The sequence below is a fragment of the Scyliorhinus canicula genome, chromosome 15 (assembly GCF_902713615.1).
Source record: "Scyliorhinus canicula chromosome 15, sScyCan1.1, whole genome shotgun sequence".
NCBI lineage: Eukaryota > Metazoa > Chordata > Chondrichthyes > Carcharhiniformes > Scyliorhinidae > Scyliorhinus > Scyliorhinus canicula.
Window position 1 is genome coordinate 4,153,230 of NC_052160.1, and position 22,255 is coordinate 4,175,484.

Sequence of the window (22,255 nt, forward strand, 5' to 3'; positions counted from 1 at the left end):
TTTTTAAAATTACTTTCCATAAGGTTGTATAATTAGAATTAAACAGATTTATCATAATGAAGATCATTGGACATTAATCTACAATTTCCCAGAGAAGCTAAAATTTAATAAGACCTGTTGACTTCGGTGTGAGATATCCGTTAAAGTTTAAATGATGCCAAGTGTCCATGGGACGGTGAGGAGAATTGACCCAGAATGTCAGCATTCAACCATGGAAATAAAGTTGTGAAAATATTTTTTAATGTGGGGTTTGATATCTTTGTTTTGCTGTGCGTTCAATAGTGCACCACAACTGTTTTGTTGGACACTCACATTTGACCACATATCAAAATGGCTCAGTTCACATATACAGTACATTATAAAACAAGCATCATTGATTCCATGGCCTTGCAAGTTCGAGGAACAGTTGAAAATAAATTAATTTATCTCTTATAATCAAAATTCTGCCCCACTAATATCTGTTAAATCTTTAAAGCAAATCAGATCACTGATTAAAATAAACAAATGTAACCCCGAATTTTAATATAAATACAATCAAAGTACATCTTAATTCAAGTCAGTGGAGGTTAAAGCCAAGTTCATTATACGTAATGAAGAAGGATTTTAACAATAATGGAGGTGCTTCAACTGAACAAACCAGATTTTAAATAACGACACCCCCACTGCGTGGAATTGACTTGAAAGCTCATCACTGGTTTATTATGTGCGCCGTGTCTTCAGTCTTTTGGCTTGCCTCTTTGCCTCCTCCTGACTGACACCATCTAAACCACCTTGGCTTAGCACCCGTACACCCTGTAAGCGATTCACCAACTGCATCAGCAATGGGATGAGCTGGAGGGGGGAAAATAGGAAAAGTCACATCGATTCCTCAAAATATTCTAAACCGAGCACCTAAATAGGAATTAAGCCTCAACGATGAAATTTTAACTGAAATCATATTTTAATGAGAACTAAATAAAGAGGAAGGCCTTTAAATATATTCATGAGTTAACTTACATGTTGTTAATTCTTCACAGGAAGATTTAATGATAAGTTAGGTTTGAGTAATATACATGGAAGATCTACATTGGCCGCTCATTACAACAAAATTGTGATGTATTTAACAAATCTTTACAAGTAACCAAACCAAAAAGAGTAAGCAGATAGAAAGAGGTGTCAGTGATCCAAAAATAGTGAGTAATGAAAATATTATTTATTTTTGTGAGGTCCAACTAATTGTGACGCGCGTGCACCGGGGGGGGGGGGGGGGGGGGGGGGGGGGTACAACATATACAACATCATGACGTATTGTATAAATTTAATATTGCACGACATATCAGATAACAGCCCCACGGTTTGCCAGAAACATTAATGCCATGCTAAATTGGACTGCCAAAATGGCTTTCAAGATCAAATGTGGCACAAATGAAATGTATCCACTGTGTGCAAGAGCAGCTACACCAAAGTCCTTGGCTTTCCCTCTACAAAGCTGCCATATTCAAACATTATGGCAGCATCACTGTACAATGCTGAAGCAATGAAAATGCATTCTCATTCCTAGTACACAAAACATGGAAGAACTATTTTTAAGTGTCTGTCACTACTTGGCCAAAGTAAGCAACTGGGATTTAATAAGAGTTAACAGTTCCCAGATCTTCCTGCTGACAGCATTATCTGAGGCCAGCGCATTCACACTGAATTCTGAGTACAGGGTTTTTACCCTGTACCCGTGGTCAGATATTGAGAGGAAGCAACAGTTCTTCACAACTCCTACGAAGATCATTAATGCTGCCACTGCACTTTTAATGCTCCCCATTAAAAACAAAATATTTTATTAAAATATCCTCAATGCTACTCCGTCCAGGGAATTCAACAAGGGAAAACCCCATAAGCTTATTTTATTGACGACATGTATATTTCTCCCAGGTAGGGTACACTGGAGGTTCTATTATATTTCCAGAACTTCCATTGAATTCAATTACTGAATTCTTCAGTCTCTAAAAAAAGCATAAATCTGGAATAGTCCAAAGAAACAGACATTTTCTCAAGAACAATAAAATCAAAGTAAAAAAAATGAATTTCATAGAACAGTACAGCACAGAACAGGCCCTTCGGCCCTCAATGTTGTGCCGAGCCATGATCACCCTACTCAAGCCCACGTTTCCACCCTATACCCGTAACCCAACAACCCCCCCTTTAACCTTACTTTTATTAGGACACTACGGGCAATTTAGCATGACCAATCCACCTAACCTGCACATCTTTGGACTGTGGGAGGAAACCGGAGCACCCGGAGGAAACCCACGCACACAGGGGGAGGACGTGCAGACTCCACACAGACAGTGACCCAGCCGGGAATCGAACCTGGGACCCTGGAGCTGTGAAGCATTTATGCTAACCACCATGCTACCCTACTGCCCCTACAAGAAGAAAGGAATTTGAATATGTTATTAATTTGAGAGTGAGTACGCAGGCAGGAAACAGGACACCCACAATGTAATATCCCCGTGGAAAGTAGGTCAGCATCCCACCCCTCCTTGCGCTAGTAGTTCTCATTTTACCCTCTTTCTACAATGAATCCCCACATAATCTCTTTGAAATAGTGCAAGTAAATTATTGAATTAAGAAACGTAACAATTAGGGCAGCACGGTGGGGCAGTGGTTAGCACTGAGGCCTCACGGCACCGAGGACCCGTGTTCGATCTCGGCTCCGGGTCACTGTCCGTGTGGAGTTTGCACATTCTCCCCGTGTCTGTGTGGGTTTCGCCCCCACAACCCAAAAAGATGAGCAGGGTAGGTGGATTGGCCATGCTAAATTGCCCCTTCATTGGAAAAATGAACTGGGCACTCTTAATTTTGTTTTTAAAGTAACAATTTGGGGCAATATTCCCCTTCCTCGTAGAGCGAAACTCCGGTGGAAGAAGCAGAGAGGATTCTATGACCCATCCTGTGCTTCTTTATTCATTCAAGGGGTGTATGCTTCGGTGATTAGGCCAGCATTCGTTGCCCATCCTAACTGCCCTCGAGAAGCACAGTCTATAATAATAATCTTTATTGTCACAAGTAGGCTGACATTAACACTGTAATGAAGTGACTGTGAAAAGCCCCTAGTCGCCACATTCCGGCGCCTGTTCAGGTACACCGAGGGAGAATTCAGAATCCATAAGTTCCAGCAGCCACATACAGAATTACTCCAAACAGATTTTATATTTCTCAGCCTACAGTGAAATGTATTTGTGCCCAAATATCCTGCACTAATTTGGACAAGTCATTCAATTTGATTCTTTTGACATTGGTAAATTGAATATTTGCTCCATTTGCCGTGAATGATACACATCTTATGTACATGATGTGGAGATGCCGGCATTGGACTGGGGTGAGCACAGTAAGAAGTCTTACACCAGGTTAAAGGACTTTAATCTTATGTACAGATCAATTTCATTTTCAGCAGCAGGCATTTTAAAATAAACAATGCTACTTTCCGCCCGAAAGTATGTAACAAAACATCCGTGTGCTGTTTTCAGATGCATGGAACCCATTTATAATCTTAAATGCTGAAACAGAAGCTTACCTTATCATGATTGTAGCCAGCCAGAAGCAGGAGCAGAGTGAGGGGCAGGGCAATGTACGATCCCTGAGCTACGTCCTGTTCAGGTAGCTTTCTCTGAAAGAAGATGATGATATTGGACAGTGAGACTGTATGCTATAGAATCAGTTTTCCCAAACCATAATTTACTGTATCGATGACAGTAACTCTATGTGAAGGGATGACAACATAATCGATTTCAATTAAGACTAAATATAGGCGGTTTTATATTTTTGACCCTCAAATACATTTTTTGTTAGTGTGCTTGTGTAAGATTTAGGTGCCTACCATAAAAGAGGAGGGCAGCACTGTAGCATTGTGGATAGCACAATTGCTTCACAGCTCCAGGGTCCCAGGTTCGATTCCGGCTTGGGTCACTGTCTATGCGGAATCTGCACATTCTCCCCGTGTCTGCGTGGGTTTCCTCCGGGTGCTCCGGTTTCCTCCCACAGTCCAAAGATGTGCAGGTTAGGTGGATTGGCCATGATAAATTGCCCTTAGTGTCCAAAATTGCCCTTAGTGTTGGGTGGGGTTACTGGGTTATGGGGATAGGGTGGAGGTGTTGACCTTGGGTAGGGTGCTCTTTCCAAGAGCCGGTGCAGACTCGATGGGCCGAATGGCCTCCTTCTGCACTGTAAATTCTATGATCTATGAAGGAGCTACCAACTTTAAAACAAAGTGACTCTCGCATTATCCTCCCTCCCCCTCCCCCCACAGGCATGTCGAAAGCAGCAGCCTTAAAAATTGCTCTGAGATCTTTACAAGTGGAATAATGAAAGCAGAGATATACAAAAGTCATTATAAATCTAAAATCCATTTGTGTAATATGTACCGAAACCCATTTGCTTCGACTGTCATAAACTCACATTAAAGCACAATGCCTTCATAGAATTTCAGCAACTGACTCAGACATTCAGCACTTTCCCCTCAATTACACAATTATTTAGTCAGGTCACTATTGCAAAGATGGAAAATGTCTCCAGAAACATTCTTATTGCTTCCAAACCAAATCAGTCCTTAAAAATAAACAGCGTTTAACAACAAAATCATAGCTGCAAACCTCATTGGTTTTTCACCCCAAAATGTAACATATGGACACATTGGCAATAGTCTACACAGATTGAAATTGCCTGATGGTTATAAAAACATAAAGAAGCTAAAGATGCAAGTTCACGGCCCTTTTGAACTGCAACATAAGTAAAATCAAGCTTGTTGATATTAATTTAAAAGTTTTTTTTAAATTTAGAGTACCCAATTCACTTTTTCTAAATAAGGGGCAATTTAGCGTGGCCAATCCACCTACCCTGCACATCTTTGGGTTGTGGGGGCGAAACCCACGTTAAACACGAGGAGAATGAGCAAACCCCACACGGACTGTGACCCAGAGCCCGGGATCGAACCCGAGACCTCGGCGCCGCAAGACTGCAGAGCCAATCACTGCGCCATCGCGCTGCCCCAATTTAAAAGTTGATCAAGATATGGGGCAGCACGCTGGCACAGTGGTTATTGCTGCCTCACAGCATCAGGGGCCCAGGTTCAATTCCGATCTTGGGTCACTGTCTGTGCGGAGTCTGCACATCCTCCCCGTGTCTGCGTGGGTTTCCTCCGGGTGCTCCCGTTTCCTCCCACAGTCCAAAGATGTGCAGGTTAGGTGGATTGGCCATGATAAATTGCCCTTTGGTGTCCAAGGATTGGTAGGTTAGGTGAATGTGTGTCGCTGGCAAAGCTGGTATTTGTTGCAGATTCCGAGATGCCATGGGAAACCATTGCTTCAGCAACACCAGCCTACACCCAATTCCTTCCACTCTTCCTATCAAGCAGTATAAAGCCATCTTAAAACTACTGCAGTGAGACGAATGTGTGTCTAGTCAATTCGGGCATCTGAATCATTTGCAGAATACCCAATTGAGAAAGAAAACAGATTCTGCTTAAAAATCACCTTTTACTAAGTTTGGTTAAATTCAATGCAGTATTTTAAAGTTAATTAGGTAACAACAGGTTCAATTAAAATAAGCCAATTCAGCCTTAACGGTCTCCAAGATAGACAAATTTAAAAAGAGTGGAGAAACGCCCGTCAGAAGGAATCACTCAAGAACCAATTAATTCTATCCTTGCGAAAGTACAACGCTGCCAAGTGAAATGAAAATGAAATGAAAATGGCTTATTGTCACAAGTAGGCTTCAAATGAAGTTACTGTGAAAATCCCCTAGTCGCCATATTCCGGCACCTGTTCGGGGAGGCTGGCACAGGAATTGAACCGTGCTGCTGGCCTGCCTTGGTCTGCTTTCAAAGCCAGCTATTTAGCCCTGTGCGAAACAAACATCATCCTAAACATTTCACTGAATCTGCCAAAGTCAAGAGCATTTCAACAGTGTCCGGCCGTCAATTGTAACGGAAACCAATTTGTTCAAATGTTCTGAGTAACAACATGAAAATTATTCTCACTCATTCACTTACCGAAGGGGTGAACATAAGGGTAATGTGTTTATGGTAGCCGGTCGCACTGAAGGATATTTGGGGCAAGATGTACTCGTGCAGAGATTTGGGCAATGTAGATTCCAACACAACTACATAATTCTGTAACAAGACAGACAAGAAGTTCATTCCTACATAGTAAGGGAAACAAAACGTTTGAGAGACCAACAAAAGCTATTTCAGCACGTGCACTCATTTCCACTATTGAGTTTAGTCCAGTTGTACAGAATCCAAACATACCTCTCCATCCCTTAGCAAAGGTGGGAAATGGAAAAAAAGGGACTGCCCTAGCGACACCGTTTGAATGGGGTTATCCAGGTTTTCACTTTTATACAGCACCACCTGAACATATTAAACAAATACAGTTTAGTCTTTTTAAAGAACCAAGCTTAGATTACAGATATTTACACATGTTTACAATATCCTACAATAGATTTAATGGTGCTATTGTTCACCAAACCATATCGCATAAAATGGTAGTAATTTTACAACAGTGCAGCATCTAGGAGGATAAACGTACATAGAACACCACAGGAGTTTGATTCCATATTCAGTCTCCATCCTTTGTCATCCACTGTGGTGAATCACGGGTCATGAGACATATGGTTAGTTTGCACATTCTCCCCATGCTTGCATGGTGGCAAGGGAAAACCTCCGATATACAGCTGGAGAAGGGGAAACCATCGCTGGAAGAGGTGAAGGGGAAGTGGGAATTGGAGCTGGGCCAGGCCAGATGAAGGGGTGTGGAGTGAGATCCCGCATAGGGTGAACTTTACCTCCGACTGCGCTAGGTTGAGCCTGATTTAGTTTAAAGTAGTACATAAGAGTGCTCTTAACTAAGACGCGCATGAGTGGGTTCTTCCCTGTGGAGGAGGTCAGGTGTGAGCGTTGTTCAAGGTGGGGGGGCGAATCACTCACCTGCCCCAAGCTAGTTGGGTTCTGGGTCTCATTTTCTGAGATCATGTCTGAGATCGTTGGGGGTCTAACTAGAGCCGTGTCTGCTGGTGGCGATCTTTGGGGTGTCGGGACTCCGCAGACCGTGGTTAGGGGATGGGCGGGAGGGAGTTAAGGAGGGAGGGTAGTCAAGCTGAAGGAGAATAGAGGATTTAGGGTTGCTGCTGCTGCTACTTTGTGAAAATAAAAATGACAAACTGTTTGTATGATGTAGTTAAGCCTTCGTATGTAAGAATTTGATAATGTTTGGAATAAAATATATACTTTTTTAAATGTCTGGGTGGGTTTCTTCCGGGTTCTCTGGCTTCCTCCCACAATTCAAAGATATTCAAAGTAGGTGGATTGGCCATGCTAAAATTGCCTCGAGTTTTCAAAGATGTGCCGGCTAGGTGGGGTTGGGTGGACAGGACGGGGGATATGGCCGAAGTAGGGTGCTCTTTTGGAGGGTCGGTGCAGAGCCGATGGGCCGAATGGCCTCTTTCTGCATTGCAGGGATTCTATCACAGGGAAGGTGGTGAGAGAACACTGGAAAGCAGTGATTATTACTTCACCCTTTTTGGACAGATATTAAAGAACATCTTTGACAAAAGGCTGAGATCAGGTTGTTTAACTACTGCTTGATTTGTTGATTATCTGAAAAGGAAGCCCTTCCAGGACAATGATGAGCAGGTGGGGGAGTGGCGCTCAGTGAATTGTTCCTTCAGAATGCCAGCACAGACTCGCTGGGCCAAATGGCCTCCCTCTGTGCTGTAACTATTCTGAATCGGGGGGTGGGAGAAGAAAAAATAAGCACTTTTGCAAATACGCCAATCAACTTACCCGCAAAGTAGAAAGGTGCTCAGGTGAAGTGATAACATTTCCACTTAAATCAAATTGATTAATTTGTCGGAATGCTAGAATATTCACGCCATCGATATCGCTGCTGTCGACCTGTACAAACAAAATTCAAAGGAATCAGATGAACTAGGTTCATGCTGTGATCATTTTCTTCTACTGCAGAAGCACGAACAAAAAAGCTTTAGACACAAAAGTATGCAGTGGTAATGTCTGCTCAGGGACCAGCTTCCTGTGGAATATTTTTATTAATGGTGGTAATCAAACCGGCAAAATGGTACATTCTTAAAAGGCAAAGATTGAAATTCCCCGGGGTTTTAGAAGGATTTTAATGAATACAAAAATCTTCAGTTGAACAGATTAATAAACCCAAATTTTACATCCAGCAGGTTGGACTCTGCGAATTCTGGTCAGCTGAGCTGAGTTAAGTCCAGGGAAAGCAGGGAGAAATGGCTAGGAAAGGGGAGGAGTGCGTACCAGCCCACAGTATTAATGTGGAGGTCAGAGAAGCACTCTTGGCTCCACACGAACAGGAGTTTCAAGAAGAAACTCATTGGACAGTTCCCTCAGAAGCCTCCAGCGGCCCTGATAGAACCACTGGTTAAACTGCTGCAGCACCTGTGATCATATCAGGCCAGCACCAGGGCCACCCGAAAACAATTAATGCAAGCTTTGGTCGATTGCGCCTTGAAGCCAAATCCTTTCCGTCAGTGTGAGTCCAGATGAGCAATAGGGCAGCAGCCCACAACAAGAAGCACCTTCACACCTCTTTGCATCCCCCTCAACACAGTTCGCAAGCAACACAAAGTCAGTGTGCTTGTGAATTAACAAGTGAGTCACAGCACAGTTGAAGAAGGGCCAGTGAGGCTGCTCGAGAAGCAGGAACCTGTTGCCAAATGGTTGTCATCAGCAACCTCTTTTCTTTTAGAGATGCATCAATATTTTGGTGATTAATGCTGCTATTTAGTGGGAAATAAAAGTGCTGGCTATTCATTAGTCATGATATTTGGGCAGTATATAGGGTGATAAAGCAGCTTGCCCCCTCAGGGAATCAAAGTGGGAACACTGGCAGCGGTGACACTGTAGGCTGATGGTATCCTTGTGACCGACGGCACAATGCCTTCAGTGGTTCCCGAGTGTGATGGCAAAGGCAGCTCCCCTCGGTCAGTGTCAGGTAGCTGTATCAGGGCCTTTGGATAATATTTGGTGCTACAATGTCAGGTTTTGTATCGGGTTCAGGGGCCTGGAAATTCCTGGGACCCGCTTTTTAATCCTGTATCACAGCAACGGCGAAACACTGAACTTTGAAACCAAATCCCCATATAATTTAAACACGCCTTTCTGAGCAGCTCAGGATGTTGCAGCTTGTAGACAGATACCTCCCGAAGCTCCAGTCAAAGAACAAAGAAAGGTACAGCACAGGAACAGGCCCTTCAGCCCTCCAAGCCTGCGCCGACCATGCTGCCTGTCTAAACTAAAATCTTCTACACTTCCGGGGTCCGTATCCCTCTATTCCCATCCTATTCATGTATTTGTCAAGATGCCCCTTAAACGTCACTATCGTTCCTGCTTCCACCACCTCCTCCGGCAGCGAGTTCAAGGCACCCACTACCCTCTGTGTAAAAAACATGCCTCGTACATCTACTCTAAACCTTGCCCCTCGCACCTTAAATCTATGCCCCCTAGTAATTGACCCCTCTACCCTGGGGAAAGGCCTCTGACTATCCACCCTGTCTATGCCCCTCATAATTTTATAGACCTCTATCAGGTCGCCCCTCAACCTCCGTCATTCCAGTGAGAACAAGCCGAGTTTATTCAACATCTCCTCATATCTAATGCCCTCCATACCAGGCAACATCCTGGTAAATCTCTTCTGCACCCTCTCTAAAGCCTCCACATCCTTCTGGTAGTGTGCCGACCAGAATTGAACACTATACTCCAAGTGTGGCCTAACTAAGGTTCTATGCAGCTGCAACATAACTTACAAATTTTTATACTCAATGCCCCGGCCAATGAAGGCAAGCATGCCATATGCCTTCTTGACTACCTTCTCCATCTGTGTTGCCCCTTTCAGTGACCTGTAGACCTGTACACCCAGATCTCTCTGACTTTCAGTACTCTTGAGGGTTCTACCATTCACTGTATATTCCCTACCTGCATTAGACCTTCCAAAATGCATTACCTCACATTTGTCCGGATTAGACTCCTTCTGCCATCTCTCCGCCCAAGTCTCCAGACGATCTAAATCCTGCTGTATCCTGTGACAGTCCTCATCGCTATCCGCAATTCCACCAACCTTTGTGTCGTCTGCTAACTTACTAATCAGACCAGTTACATTTTCCTCCAAATCATTTATATATACTATGAACAGCAACGGTCGCAGCACTGATCCCTGGAGAACACTAGTCACAGCCCTCCAATCAGAAAAGCGCCCTTCCATTGCTACTCTCTGCCTTCTATGACCTAGCCAGTTCTGTATCCACCTTGCCAGCTCACCCCTGATCCAGTGTGACTTCACCTTTTGTACCAGTCTGCCATGAGGAACCTTGTCAAAGGCCTTACTGAAGTCCATATAGACAACATCCACTGCCTTACCTGCATCAATCATCTTTGTGACCTCCTCGAAAAACCCTATCAAGTTAGTGAGACATGACCTCCCCTTCACAAAACCATGCTGCCTCTCGCTAATACGTCCATTTGCTTCCAAATGAGAGTAGATCCTGTCTCGACAAACTCTCTCCAGTAATTTCCTGGAATTTTCCAGTAATTTAATTGGCCTGTAGTAAACCCCCAACATTGTGACTGCGCCCTTCTTATTCCTGATCTCTACCCATATAGCCTCGCTGCCCTCGGAGGTGTCCTCCCGCAGTACACCTGTGATATTCTCCCTAACCAGTAGCGCAACTCCGCCACCCCTTTTACATCCCCCTCTATCCCGCCTGAAACATCTAAATCCTGGAACGCTTAGCTGCCAATCCTGTCCTTCCCTCAACCAGGTCTCTGTAATGGCAACAACATCATAGTTCTAAGTACTAATCCAAGCTCTAAGTTCATCTGCCTTACCCGTAATACTTCTTGCATTAAAACATATGCACTTCAGGCCACCAGACCCGCTGTTTTCAGCAACATCTCCCTGTCTGCTCTGCCTCAGAGCCATACTGGCCCTATTCCCGAGTTCTCCCTCAATGCTTTCACCTTCTGACCTATTGCTCTGGTACCCACTCCCCTGCCATACTAGCTTATGTCTGTGTCTGTATTAGTCAATGTCTGTTGATAAGAATTCCCTTTAAATGTTCTCTCGTGTGTTCGATTCGCCAGCTTATTGGGGATATTAACATTTAGTATGCACACGAATATTACATATTGCAATGGATAGATTAGTTTCAACATTCTTTAACGAATATCCCCCCAAGGGTCAAAAACTTTAGGAGAAAATGGCTATGAAGGCTTTGCAATTTTAAGGGCTCCATCTTACATGGAGCTCCCCTTAGCCCCAGTCCAGATGGAGGAAAACAATCCCATCCCAGCGTAAAATCAATTTTTTAAAATGAGAAATCACTTTAGGTCTCTTTTAAATAGATCATAAATCTTTAACCCATTTTGGCTGGCAGCAACTGCATCCAGCTGGAAGGTCACGAGGCAAAGATCCGGCAACGTGGATCTCGGCCCAGTTCTCTGGGTTCAAATCATCATTTTGACTGCAGCCATGGTCAACAAGAGAACAGGAGGAATTTCAAAAATGCGGCTGAAACCTTAAAGATAAATACAAGAAATTCCATACTCTACTAACCTGTACGGCACGAAACTGTGGTAGAGCTCTTTCTATATGGTCATTGCCATCTGCTTTCAGTTGAATATGGTACACACAACTAGGCTACACGGAAAAGACAGAAATAATCAATCATTTCTCGGTTAAACCTGTTTTGAAACCAAGCATTAGAAATACATGTATTGAGGAACTCCCATTTTTATGTCAGTTACCTATTGAATAGCCAATTCACAAAATGGTTAAATGCTAAACGTTCAAGAGCATTACATTATTGGATTGGATTTGATTATGGTCACGTGTGCCGAGGTACAGTGAAAGGTATTTTTCTGCGTGCAGCTCAAACAGATAATTTAGTACATGGGAAGAAAATACGCAATAGGGCAACACAAGGTACACAATGTAAATACATAGACACAGACATCGGGTGAAGCATACAGGAGTGTAGTATTAATCAGGTCAGTCCATAAGAGGGTTGTTTAGGAGTCTGGTGACAGTGGGGAAGAAGCTATTTTTGAGTCTGTTCGTGCGTGTTCTCAGACTTCTGTATCTCCTGCCTGATGGAAAAATTTGGAAGGGTGAATAAGCCGGGTGGGAGGGGTCTTTGATTATGCTGCCCGCTTTCCCCAGGCAGCGGGAGGTGCAGACAGGGTCAATGGATGGGATGCAGGTTCGTGTGATGGACTGGGCTGTGTTCATGACTCTGAAGTTTCTGCGGTCTTGGGCGAGAAGTTGCCATACCAGGCTGTGATGCAGCCAGATAGGATGCTTTCTATGGACTCCAAGGCACCTTGCCACATAGTTACTTTCCTAAAAGGTTCCACATGATGAGCTTCTGAACTCGAGCACGTGATGCATTGAAGCAGTGAGCAGAGACCTGGCAAGTTCAACACCACGTAGAAGGCAAAACAAAACAGCATTCAAAAATGGATGGGAGTTTATTTTTATTAAATGTAATTCATCACAATGCTGCCAAAAGATGAGTTTAATTCTCTGCAAAACAACAAGGAGTTTTAGCTCTAATTATGTGTTTCAAATATAGTTTTAGTGCATACACCCAAAAATATATAACAATCTGAGCCTCTGATGGCCGTTTCCCAATGAACCAAAATCCAACAGTTTCTGAAGTCAGGCAAATCATGATGGCTATCTCCCTAAACCATAGAATCCTTACAGAGCAGGAGGCCATTCGGCCCATCGGATCTGCACCGACCCTCTGAAAGAGCACCCTACTTAGGCCCATGCCCCTGACCTGTCCCCGTATCCCCACCTAACTTTTCTAAACTAATGGGTAATTTAGATTTGCCAATCCACCTGACCTGCACATCTGTGGACTGTGGGAGGAAACCTGAGCACCCGGAGGAAACGCAGGGAGAACGTGCAAACTCCACACAGGCAGTAACCAGAGGTCGGAACCGAACCTGGGTCCTTGGCGCTGTGAGGCAGCAGTGCTAACCACTGTGCCACCGCACCGCCCTAAACAGGTTTGTGCTCTGTCAGCTTCAACCAGCAACATTACAAATGATTTATTTTAGACATGGGATAACGAATGCTAACTCGTCCTGTGTTTCTACTCAACTTTCATTCCAGATTTGCCATGCCAACCAGCTGTTTTGCAACTTGTCCCAGCAGGGAGGCACAACCTCATAAGGCAGAGTTAAATGATCCTGAAAAAGGACTCTATTGAAAATTTTCTTATTTTGAAGATAGTTTAAAGTTATGTATAAGTTGAACGTTTGATTTTATTACGAATCTGCTGGTTCCCTCTTGCTTCTATGTAGTCATGCCAACGTGAACCTCACTAGTTTTAGTTTTGCAGCTAGTCTAAAACAGCTTCTTTTGGAATCAGCAGGTGTGGAACAGTGGTACAAAGTAACTTGGCTAAAAAGGTCATCATTAATCCTTCAGCATACTAATCCTGGCCACACCGTACGATTGCAGGTTTTGGATCATACCAATCACAGGTTTGTTTACGGAAACTACTGACAAAATACTGCAGAAAAATGTGAAATGAGAGCTAAAATCAGGAAATGTTGGAAACACACAGGTTAGGCAACATATGTGGAGGAAATAAACTTTTAAATGCTCAAATCTCAAGACGATCTGTCAGAATTGGAAGATATGAGCGATGAACAGCTTAATACAAGGAATAAAGGACGGGGAGAGGGTGCAAAAATGATTTTCTGATAAATGTGGTCAGTTTCCCCCCCCAATCTATTTTTCCATTATACGTCACATATCTTTTGGTTCTGACAAAGGGTCATAGAATTTGGAATTATAGAATCATAGAATTTACAGTGCAGAAGGAGGCTATTCAGCCCATCGAGTCTGCACCGGCCCTTGGGCAGAGCAGCCCACACCTCCACCCTATCCCCGCAACACAACCTTCTTGGACACAAGGCCAATCCACCAATCCTGCACACTTGTGGGAGGAAACCGGAGCACCCGGAGGAAACCCACACAGACACGGGGAGAACGTGCAGACTCCACACAGGCTGTGACCCAAGCCGGGAATCAAACCTGGGACCCTGGAGCTGTGAAGCAACTGTGCTAACCACTGTGCTAGCATGCTGCCACTGTGAGATATGAAGCATTATCCGTTTTCTCTTTCTCCGTGGACACTGCCCGACCTGCTTTGTCTTTCCGAAATTTTCTGTTTTTAGTTCTTGCTGAAACTGCAAAATGCTGGGAAGGAGCCCAAACCCCTAACAACGGAGTCTTCCACAATGTGTCAATTTTCAAAGGGTCCATGTGATAATGCCACATTCTGCAGGGTTCCCCTACCAAAAACAAGTTACAGCGATTGCCATGATTGTATGTTATCCTTGGCCATACCAAGATTTTGTTACGGCTTTCATACATTCCCAAATGAGGAAATACATATTAAAAGTGTCTGAGAAAATGCTCTTCAATAAACAGTTTCATAACTAAATAGATCCATGAGAATGAACTTGACAACCCTTACCAGCAAGCCACGGAGACGGAACTTTCCATCTTCATCGGTCACTGTATCCTCTCCATAAATGCTACAATCTTCCTGCCCGACAGCTTCCACAGAAACCCCTTGCTCTGGCTCCCCATTTAGTGAGGATACCTGTCCATAACAGCTTGAAACAAAATGGATGTTTTATTTTTACTTTTATGGTAATATTTTAAACCACCAGACATTAGAAATTAAACTCCATTTTCAGAAGACTTCGGAACATCTCAATAAAACAACCTTCCCAAATCATCTTGCCCGCAATTTGTTTTAAATCCTTTACAGAACACTTAATAATCAAATACAGAGCTTTTTCATGTAATCTGGAACAAAACTGTACAGGGTGGAAATCAACATAGCATTTGGACATCTCACTGCAGAATTCAGGTAAAACTGCTTATTTTGGTAAATTAAGTCACTTTGAAGATTCACTATTGGGTGTACTTCCCATTTATGACAGATGTTTTATCACAGAACAGACTTTCAAATTGCAAAAACAGTGATCAGCATAATCACTATATACATTATAACATGGAAATGTGGGGGTGGGGGGGCAGTGTAACTCAATCTAAAACAACAATTTATATGTTTCTTACTCTTGGAATGCAAGGGTCACTGGTAAGGCCAGCATTATCCCCAATTGCCCCAGAGAAGGTGATGGATGAGCCACCTTCGTGAACCACTGCAGTCCACATGGTGCAGGTACACCCACAGTGCTGTTAGGAAGGGAGTTCTGGGGGTTTTAACTCTTTCGACATGGAGCCTGTAATGCTGTAAGATGTCCCAAAGCACTGCATGGGAGCATTAGCAAACAACATTTGACACCGATCCACATAAAGAGATTGGAGGGCAGACGAGCAAGATCTTAAGCAGAGAGGTAGGTTTTAAGGAGCATGTTAGAACAGCAGAGACAAAGAGGTTGAGCAAGAGAATTCCAGAGCTTAATGCCTGGGCAGCTGAAGCTTAGCTGCCAATGGCAAAGTGATTAAAACTGGGGATGTGCAAGGGACCAATTTATTTATTCTGTAGCTAAATAGGTCAGCTTTCTAAGAAAATGCGTATTTCTGTATTATTTTCCCCTGTCTTACTGTGTTGCAAACCTTTCTCCAACTGAAAGCCTTTTCCCCTGCGCGCTTCCTCTGGAGATAACTGCTCAGAGGTTCATGACAACAGCTTCAGAGTGATTGTCTCTCTCCTTCCCACTGTTCAATATGGACTTGCAGTCAGCTCAGCAGAGCTCACTGTAAACTGTGTGGAGCAGCTGGCCATGAACCTATTGGTCCGTGGTGCTTCAGTGTGCGGCTGCTTCCTCTAAAAGGAAAAACATCTGAAATTATTGGGGAAATCTGAGCACTAGGGGTTCATCTCTACTCATACACAACAGAATGTGCCTCATAGATATGCACTTAAAGTCAAGAGTTATTTAAAAAATGTTCCACTCCAGTTCAGCCAGAGGAAACAAGTTATCATTTTTATGAAGCACATTAAGGTTTTAACTTTGAGGGGGGAGAGCTGACTGGTGGTGATTTAACCCGAGGGTCGCCACACTTCAGGCGAGGGGAGGGGTTGAGAAGGCAGGGCCTTCATGAATAACCTCACGATAATCAGAAAATTGAATTCACTTTTACTCGTGACTGCTTCACAATAAAATTCCGTTCCAACCACTTCATTTCAGTTTTGTCTTTAATTGTATTCTGCAGGAAGATTTGTAGCAATGTGGCAAATTGTGTTTAAGAAGTGTTCCAGTTGTTCCTGATTCCTATTATACAAAACATCCACACAGGTTTTAACATGCACAGCAATTGCTTCCAACAACAACTTGCCTATTCTAAAGGCGAATGTCCAAAGGTGCTTCTTCTGAAATAGATTATTTTTATCCCCCACACAAACCTGTAGGCAGTCCGATAGCCTGTAATCTTGATTTTAAGAGTTTGTCCTTCTTGTATTTCGATCATCTGTGATGCAGGTTCAAAGCGAAACTCCTTCATCATGGGCTTGAAGTAGTACTGACCAGGACTCTACGCACCAACATAAAACACAGACACAGTTTGTCATCATTTAATACTTTGACGAACAAATAAAGATCGGTGGTTATTTGCATTTAATTTCCAGCTCTGATAAAAATATATTTCATCCTATAGCAGCTGAAAATTGTTACAAATTCATTCATACAAGTACACTTCAAAAGGAATGGTGGTAAAGTGTGTTAGACCATTTAAAAAACATGGATTATTGGATTTGTGACATAATGATTTTCCCTCTCTGCTAGTTGCAGGAGTCCGTAGCACAGACCCAATCCAGTATTTAATGAGTTTGCAGGACAAAGCCAGTCACAATTAGCCAGGCAGACAGGCAGCCAGAGAAGTGGGGAGAATGTCACTCCAGTGTACTAATAGGCACTCGTTCCCCTGAGGCTGCAGTTCAGCACATTGTCAAGGCAGTGCAGAGGGAGCTTCACCAAGCACCTGATCATCACACATGACTTTGAGCCTCTTAACAAAAGTGGAAAAACATTCCATTCTCCGGCAATGATATGCCTCATGTAAATCAATACAAAACTAACAGGAAAATCTCCAACTATATTTAGAATTGGCTTAAACAACTTCACTTTTTGGCAAAGTAAAATAAACGTTACCAGATTTGCAAAGGTAAGCATGCCATTCTCTTGCGTCAGCAGATTAGAACGGAATTGCCCTCCGCTAAGAGACAGAAGGACTCCAGCAAGGGGCTGATCATCTTCAGTTTTTATCTGTTTGTACAAAAGTTATATTTGTATAATTTCAGAAAGGCATTAAAAACAAAATTCATAATTCCACAGGTACTACTTACTTTGCAGCAAGGGTCATAATATCGTAACTAGGCATGATTTTACAATTCTATTCAATTAATGAAATCTATTACCTATAGAACACATATTTATTACATAAGAGAACAGAGTCAGTTAGTGCCAATCCTTTCATGATTTTAAAACGCAAGACCTCAGAATTAAATATGAAAATAACATAGATAAATTATTTTCCATTTATATAAAGATACCCCAAATTGTTCCATAACCACTTGGATTTGAAATCGCTAATGAATCAGGCAGAACCATCTGTTTAGTAATAGGTAAAGCCAGAGCAGCCAATGGCTTTAACACTATCCAAGGTAATGAGATACATTACTGACTAAATTTCCCACTTTAGATTTTCAACCTTTAAAAACCACCAATGACACTCCACTGATAAACCAAATTAAAGAGATTTTAACTTAACATAAATTCTGAAAATGGGTAACTAGATTTTTGGAGAATGCCAGGAAAAAAAGTGATGTTTTGTATCATTGTTAATGATAAACGAGAAGTAATGCTGGCAAACAGATATTAACATGCAACTCTGTATGAAGCTCTGTGCCATGTGACTCTATCTTTACCCTAACTAGTAAACTGCAATAAGTAGCTACCGTATTTCCTACATGGCTCAGGTCCTCATGAAGTAACTAAATGATTGAATTTATAAGTACTTTGATGCCTTTCATGCAGGGATGGTGTATGGTGCGTCATTTTAATTCAGCATTCCTTCCTTCAGCATCCTGCTGTATGTGTTTGTCTATTTCTGTCACTGCATACTGTGTTCAGTTCTGGTCACCCTATTATAGGAAGGTGAAGTCACACGGGATCAGGGGTGAGCTGGCAAGGTGGATACAGAACTGGCTAAGTCATAGAAGGCAGAGAGTAGCAATGGAAGGGTGCTTTTCTGATTGGAGGACTGTGACTAGTGGTGTTCCGCAGGGATCAGTGCTGGGAGCTTTGCTGTACGTAGTATATATAAATGATTTGGAGGAAAATGTAACTGGTCTGATTAGTAAGTTTGCAGATGACACAAAGGTTGGTGGAATTGCGGATAACGATGAGGACTGTCAGAGGATGCAGCAGGATTTAGATTGTTTGAAGACTTGGGTGAAGAGATGGCAGATGGAGTTTAATCCGGACAAATGTGAGGTAATGCATTTTGGAAGTTCTATTGCAGGTAGGGAATATACAGTGAATGGTAGAACCCTCAAGAGTATTGACAATCAGAGAGATCTAGGTGTACAGGTCCACAGGTCACTGAAAGGGGCAACACAGGTGGAGAAGGTAGTTAAGAAGGCATACGGCATGCTTGCCTTCATTGGCCGGGGCATTGAGTGTAGAAATTGGCAAGTCATGTTGCAGCTGCATAGAACCTTAGTTAGGCCACACGTGGAGTATATTGTTCGCCACACTACCAGAAGGATGTGGAGTCTTTAGAGAGGGTGCAGAAGAGATTTACCAGGATGTTGCCTGGTATGGAGGGCATTAGCTATGAGGAGAGGTTGAATAAACTCAGTTTGTTCTCACTGGAACGACGGAGGTTGAGGGGCGACCTGATGGAGGTCTACAAAATTATGAGGGGCATAGACAGAGTGGATCGTCAGAGGCTTTTTCCCAGGGTAGAGGGGTCAATTACTAGGGGGCATAGGTTTAAGGTGTGAGGAGCAAGGGGGAGATGTACGAGGCAAGTTTATTTACACAGAGGGTAGTGGGTGCCTGGAACTCGCTGCCGGAGGAGGTGGTGGAGCGGAGGAGGTGGTGGAAGCAGGGCAAGTGACGTTTAAGGGGCATCTTGACAAATACATGAATAGGATGGGAATAGAGGGATACGGACCCCGGAAGTGCAGAAGATTTTAGTTTAGACGGGCAGCATGGCTTGGGAGGGCCAAAGGGCCTGTTCCTGTGCTGCATTTTTCTTTGTCTGGATATTGTTAAACTAGAAAGAGTGCAGAAGAGATTTACTTGATGGTCTGAGTTATAAGGAGAGGCTGGATAGGCTGGGACTTTTTTCCCTGGTGTGTAGGAGGCTTAGGGGTGATCTTATAGAGGTCTGTAAAATAATGAGAGGCATAGGTAAGGTAGATAGTCGACATCTTTTCCCAAAGGCAGAGGAGTCTAGAACTGGAGGGCAGAGGTTCAAGGTGAGAGGGGAGAGATACAAAACAGACCAGAGGGGGAATGTTTTCACAAAGGGTGGTGAGCATTTGGAACAGGCTGCCAGAGGCAGTGGTAGATGCGGGTACAATTTTTTTCCTTTAAAAAAGTTAGACAGTTACATGGGCAGGGTGGGTATAGAGGGAAACGGACCAAATGCGGCAAGTGGGACTAGCTTAGTGATCGAAACTGGGCGGCATGGATCAGCTGGGCCGAAGGGCCTGTTTCCAACTGTAAACATCTATGACGATGATGATTGTTACATGTTTTTATGTTTTGAACCAAATTACTTAGTCTATACATGCATTTTTCCATGTGAGCCACAATGCAATTCGGCTTGCCGGCTTCTTGAATAAAATATCAAAATATCATTATAGGAATGCTGACTAAAACAAAACGGGGCAAAATTAATCTGGTGTCTAATTTAGCACAATTTGCACAGTACTTCATATTAAACTTACCTCAAAAGTAACTCCCGCTAATGCAAAAGCTTTAAAATCGCCAAGCGTTCCCTCTAATGCAGTCAAAACAAAACCTTCCTTTTGGGCAGTCACAGAATACTCCTGGTCTCGGTGTAATGGTCCAACTCTTCCAAATTCAACAAAAAAAAAGATAGTTATGTCACTTCTGTTGTTTCAAATGGTTTAATCATACAAGATGGAAGAAACAGGAAGAGGTGATGTTGTTTGAACACCCATAAACCAATTAGACTTTCACAACTTTAAATCGCTTTGTAAACAGGATATTACTTCACACGTTGCACCCTGAGCAAGTAATGCAATGCTTTTCTTTCACATTTTGCATCAAACACTGACATTGAAAATAATGGCCACCGAGAACTTCTTTACTGATCTTCCTTACTTGATATAAAAACATTAAACAAACTCCCAGTGACATGATGGCTGAAAAAATATTGCTTTGTATGGGTTGTTCTTAACTTATGTTGATATAGTCCTTTTAATAGCTCCTCAATATTGCTCTGTGAATAAAGAGGCACTGGTAGCTAGGGAAAGAGAAGCCACTGCAGGAGATTCTCTGACTACAACTAGAGTAGGCAATTGTGGAACCAATGGAAACTTTGCCCAGTTAGGTGAGCGACAGCGGTGAGATATTGGAGGTGTACTCAACAGCATCAAAGACTGCAGTCAGATCAAGGATGAGGATCGATAGTGTACCGTGATCATGGTCACATGGGATGTCAGTTGTGACTTTGATATTTCAAAAAAGGTATTTTAATGCTTTCGCACTGGTGGAAACATGATCAGAGAGGGTCAAACATGGAGCTGCAGGAATGATCAGCATAAATTTGAGATGAGGCACCATGTTCTTAGGGAGGTCTTTTAAAAAAAAATAATCTTAATAACCTTTATTATTGTCACAAGTAGGCTTACATTAACTCTGCAATGAAGTTACTATGAAAATCCCCTAGTCGCCACACTCTGGCGCCTGTTCGGGTACACTGATGGAGAATTCAGAATGTCTAATTCATCTAACAAGCACGTCTTTCGGGACTTGTGGGAGGAAACCGGAGCAGCCGGAGGAAGCCCACGCAGGCACAGGGAGAACGTGCAGAGTCGACACAGACACTGACCCAAAGGGTAATTGAACCGTGTACCCTCATGCTAACCACTGCTACCGTGCCATAGTGGATAGCATCCCTGCCCATGAGCCAGATGCTCCGGCTTCGAGTCCCACCCCAGGGCTTGATGGACAAGGAAGGTGCGTTCATAACCCGGTCAAGCAGGCTGAGTGTCAACCTGCAAATCTTTCCAACACACATCAATGTCAGGCAGTAAGAGGAGACTTTCCGGGTCAGACGTGCGAGAGGAAGAAAGTGTCAGCCTTTACCATCATTATTCTTAGCTCCAGACTACCTGTATGTAAATGTATATGTTAACACAGCAACTGCGATTCCCTGAATGCACTGTAACACACCACCACCATGTTCTTGGACCTGGGAGGAGAAGGAAAGGTTTGAAATGGAGAGCAAGTTTGCAAGGGTAGTCGATGACATTGGATTTGAAAGGCATGACGGGGAGGGAGGCCGTGTTGGACTCTACAACAAGTTTGCTTTTAAAAGCCTTCCCATACAGCTTTCACTGTAAATCATCTCCAAAGCTGGTCCACAAAATGTAGTTAACAGCTGTAAGAACCCTGGAGTACATTTCTGTACCAGTTCGGGGCACCTCGCCAATGTTTCCAACGGCAGTATCAAGCAGTTAAGTTTCGGAAGCATCCAATGGATGGGTCCAGGCTGCACATCTCGTCCTCCGGAAATCGAAGTTCCAGCTTAAGTCCCACGTGTGCGCCACGGGCGGGGCTTCCTCTGGATCCCGACTCTCAAAGGCAACAAATTTCTAAAATTTTGCCTATAGAATCATAGAAGATAGAGTGCTGAAGGAGGCCATTTGGCCCATCAGGCTGCACCAGCCCTTGGAAAGAGCACCTACCCAAGCCCACACTTCCACCCTCCCCGTAACCCAGTAACCCCACCCAACCTTTTTGAATACTACGGGCAATTGATCATGGCCAATCCACCTAACCTGCACATCTTTGGACTGTGGGAGGAAATCGGAGCACCCGGAGGAAACCCACGCAGACACGGGGAGAACGTGTAGACTTCGCATAGACAGTGACCCAAGCCGGGAATCGAATCTGGGACCCTGGAGCGGTGAAGCAATTGTGCTAACCACTGTG

At 43.4% G+C, this 22,255-nt stretch overlaps 1 protein-coding gene across 1 annotated transcript in view; it reads right to left on the reverse strand.

Annotated features, from left to right (window-relative positions):
* Nucleotides 1–218: 218 nt before the first annotated feature.
* nomo (nodal modulator) overlaps nucleotides 219–22,255 on the reverse strand; it is a 67,639-nt gene continuing 45,602 nt past the window's right edge. Inside the window, exons 22-31 of the mRNA XM_038819374.1 lie at nucleotides 20,020–20,146; nucleotides 17,210–17,323; nucleotides 16,465–16,592; nucleotides 14,560–14,701; nucleotides 11,619–11,702; nucleotides 7,814–7,924; nucleotides 6,281–6,382; nucleotides 6,023–6,142; nucleotides 3,551–3,643; nucleotides 219–831 (exon numbers count right to left, since the gene is read on the reverse strand). Of these exons, the coding sequence (XP_038675302.1) occupies nucleotides 700–831; nucleotides 3,551–3,643; nucleotides 6,023–6,142; nucleotides 6,281–6,382; nucleotides 7,814–7,924; nucleotides 11,619–11,702; nucleotides 14,560–14,701; nucleotides 16,465–16,592; nucleotides 17,210–17,323; nucleotides 20,020–20,146 (1,153 nt within the window). The 3' untranslated portion in view covers nucleotides 219–699. The remainder of the gene's footprint in view (nucleotides 832–3,550; nucleotides 3,644–6,022; nucleotides 6,143–6,280; nucleotides 6,383–7,813; nucleotides 7,925–11,618; nucleotides 11,703–14,559; nucleotides 14,702–16,464; nucleotides 16,593–17,209; nucleotides 17,324–20,019; nucleotides 20,147–22,255) is intronic.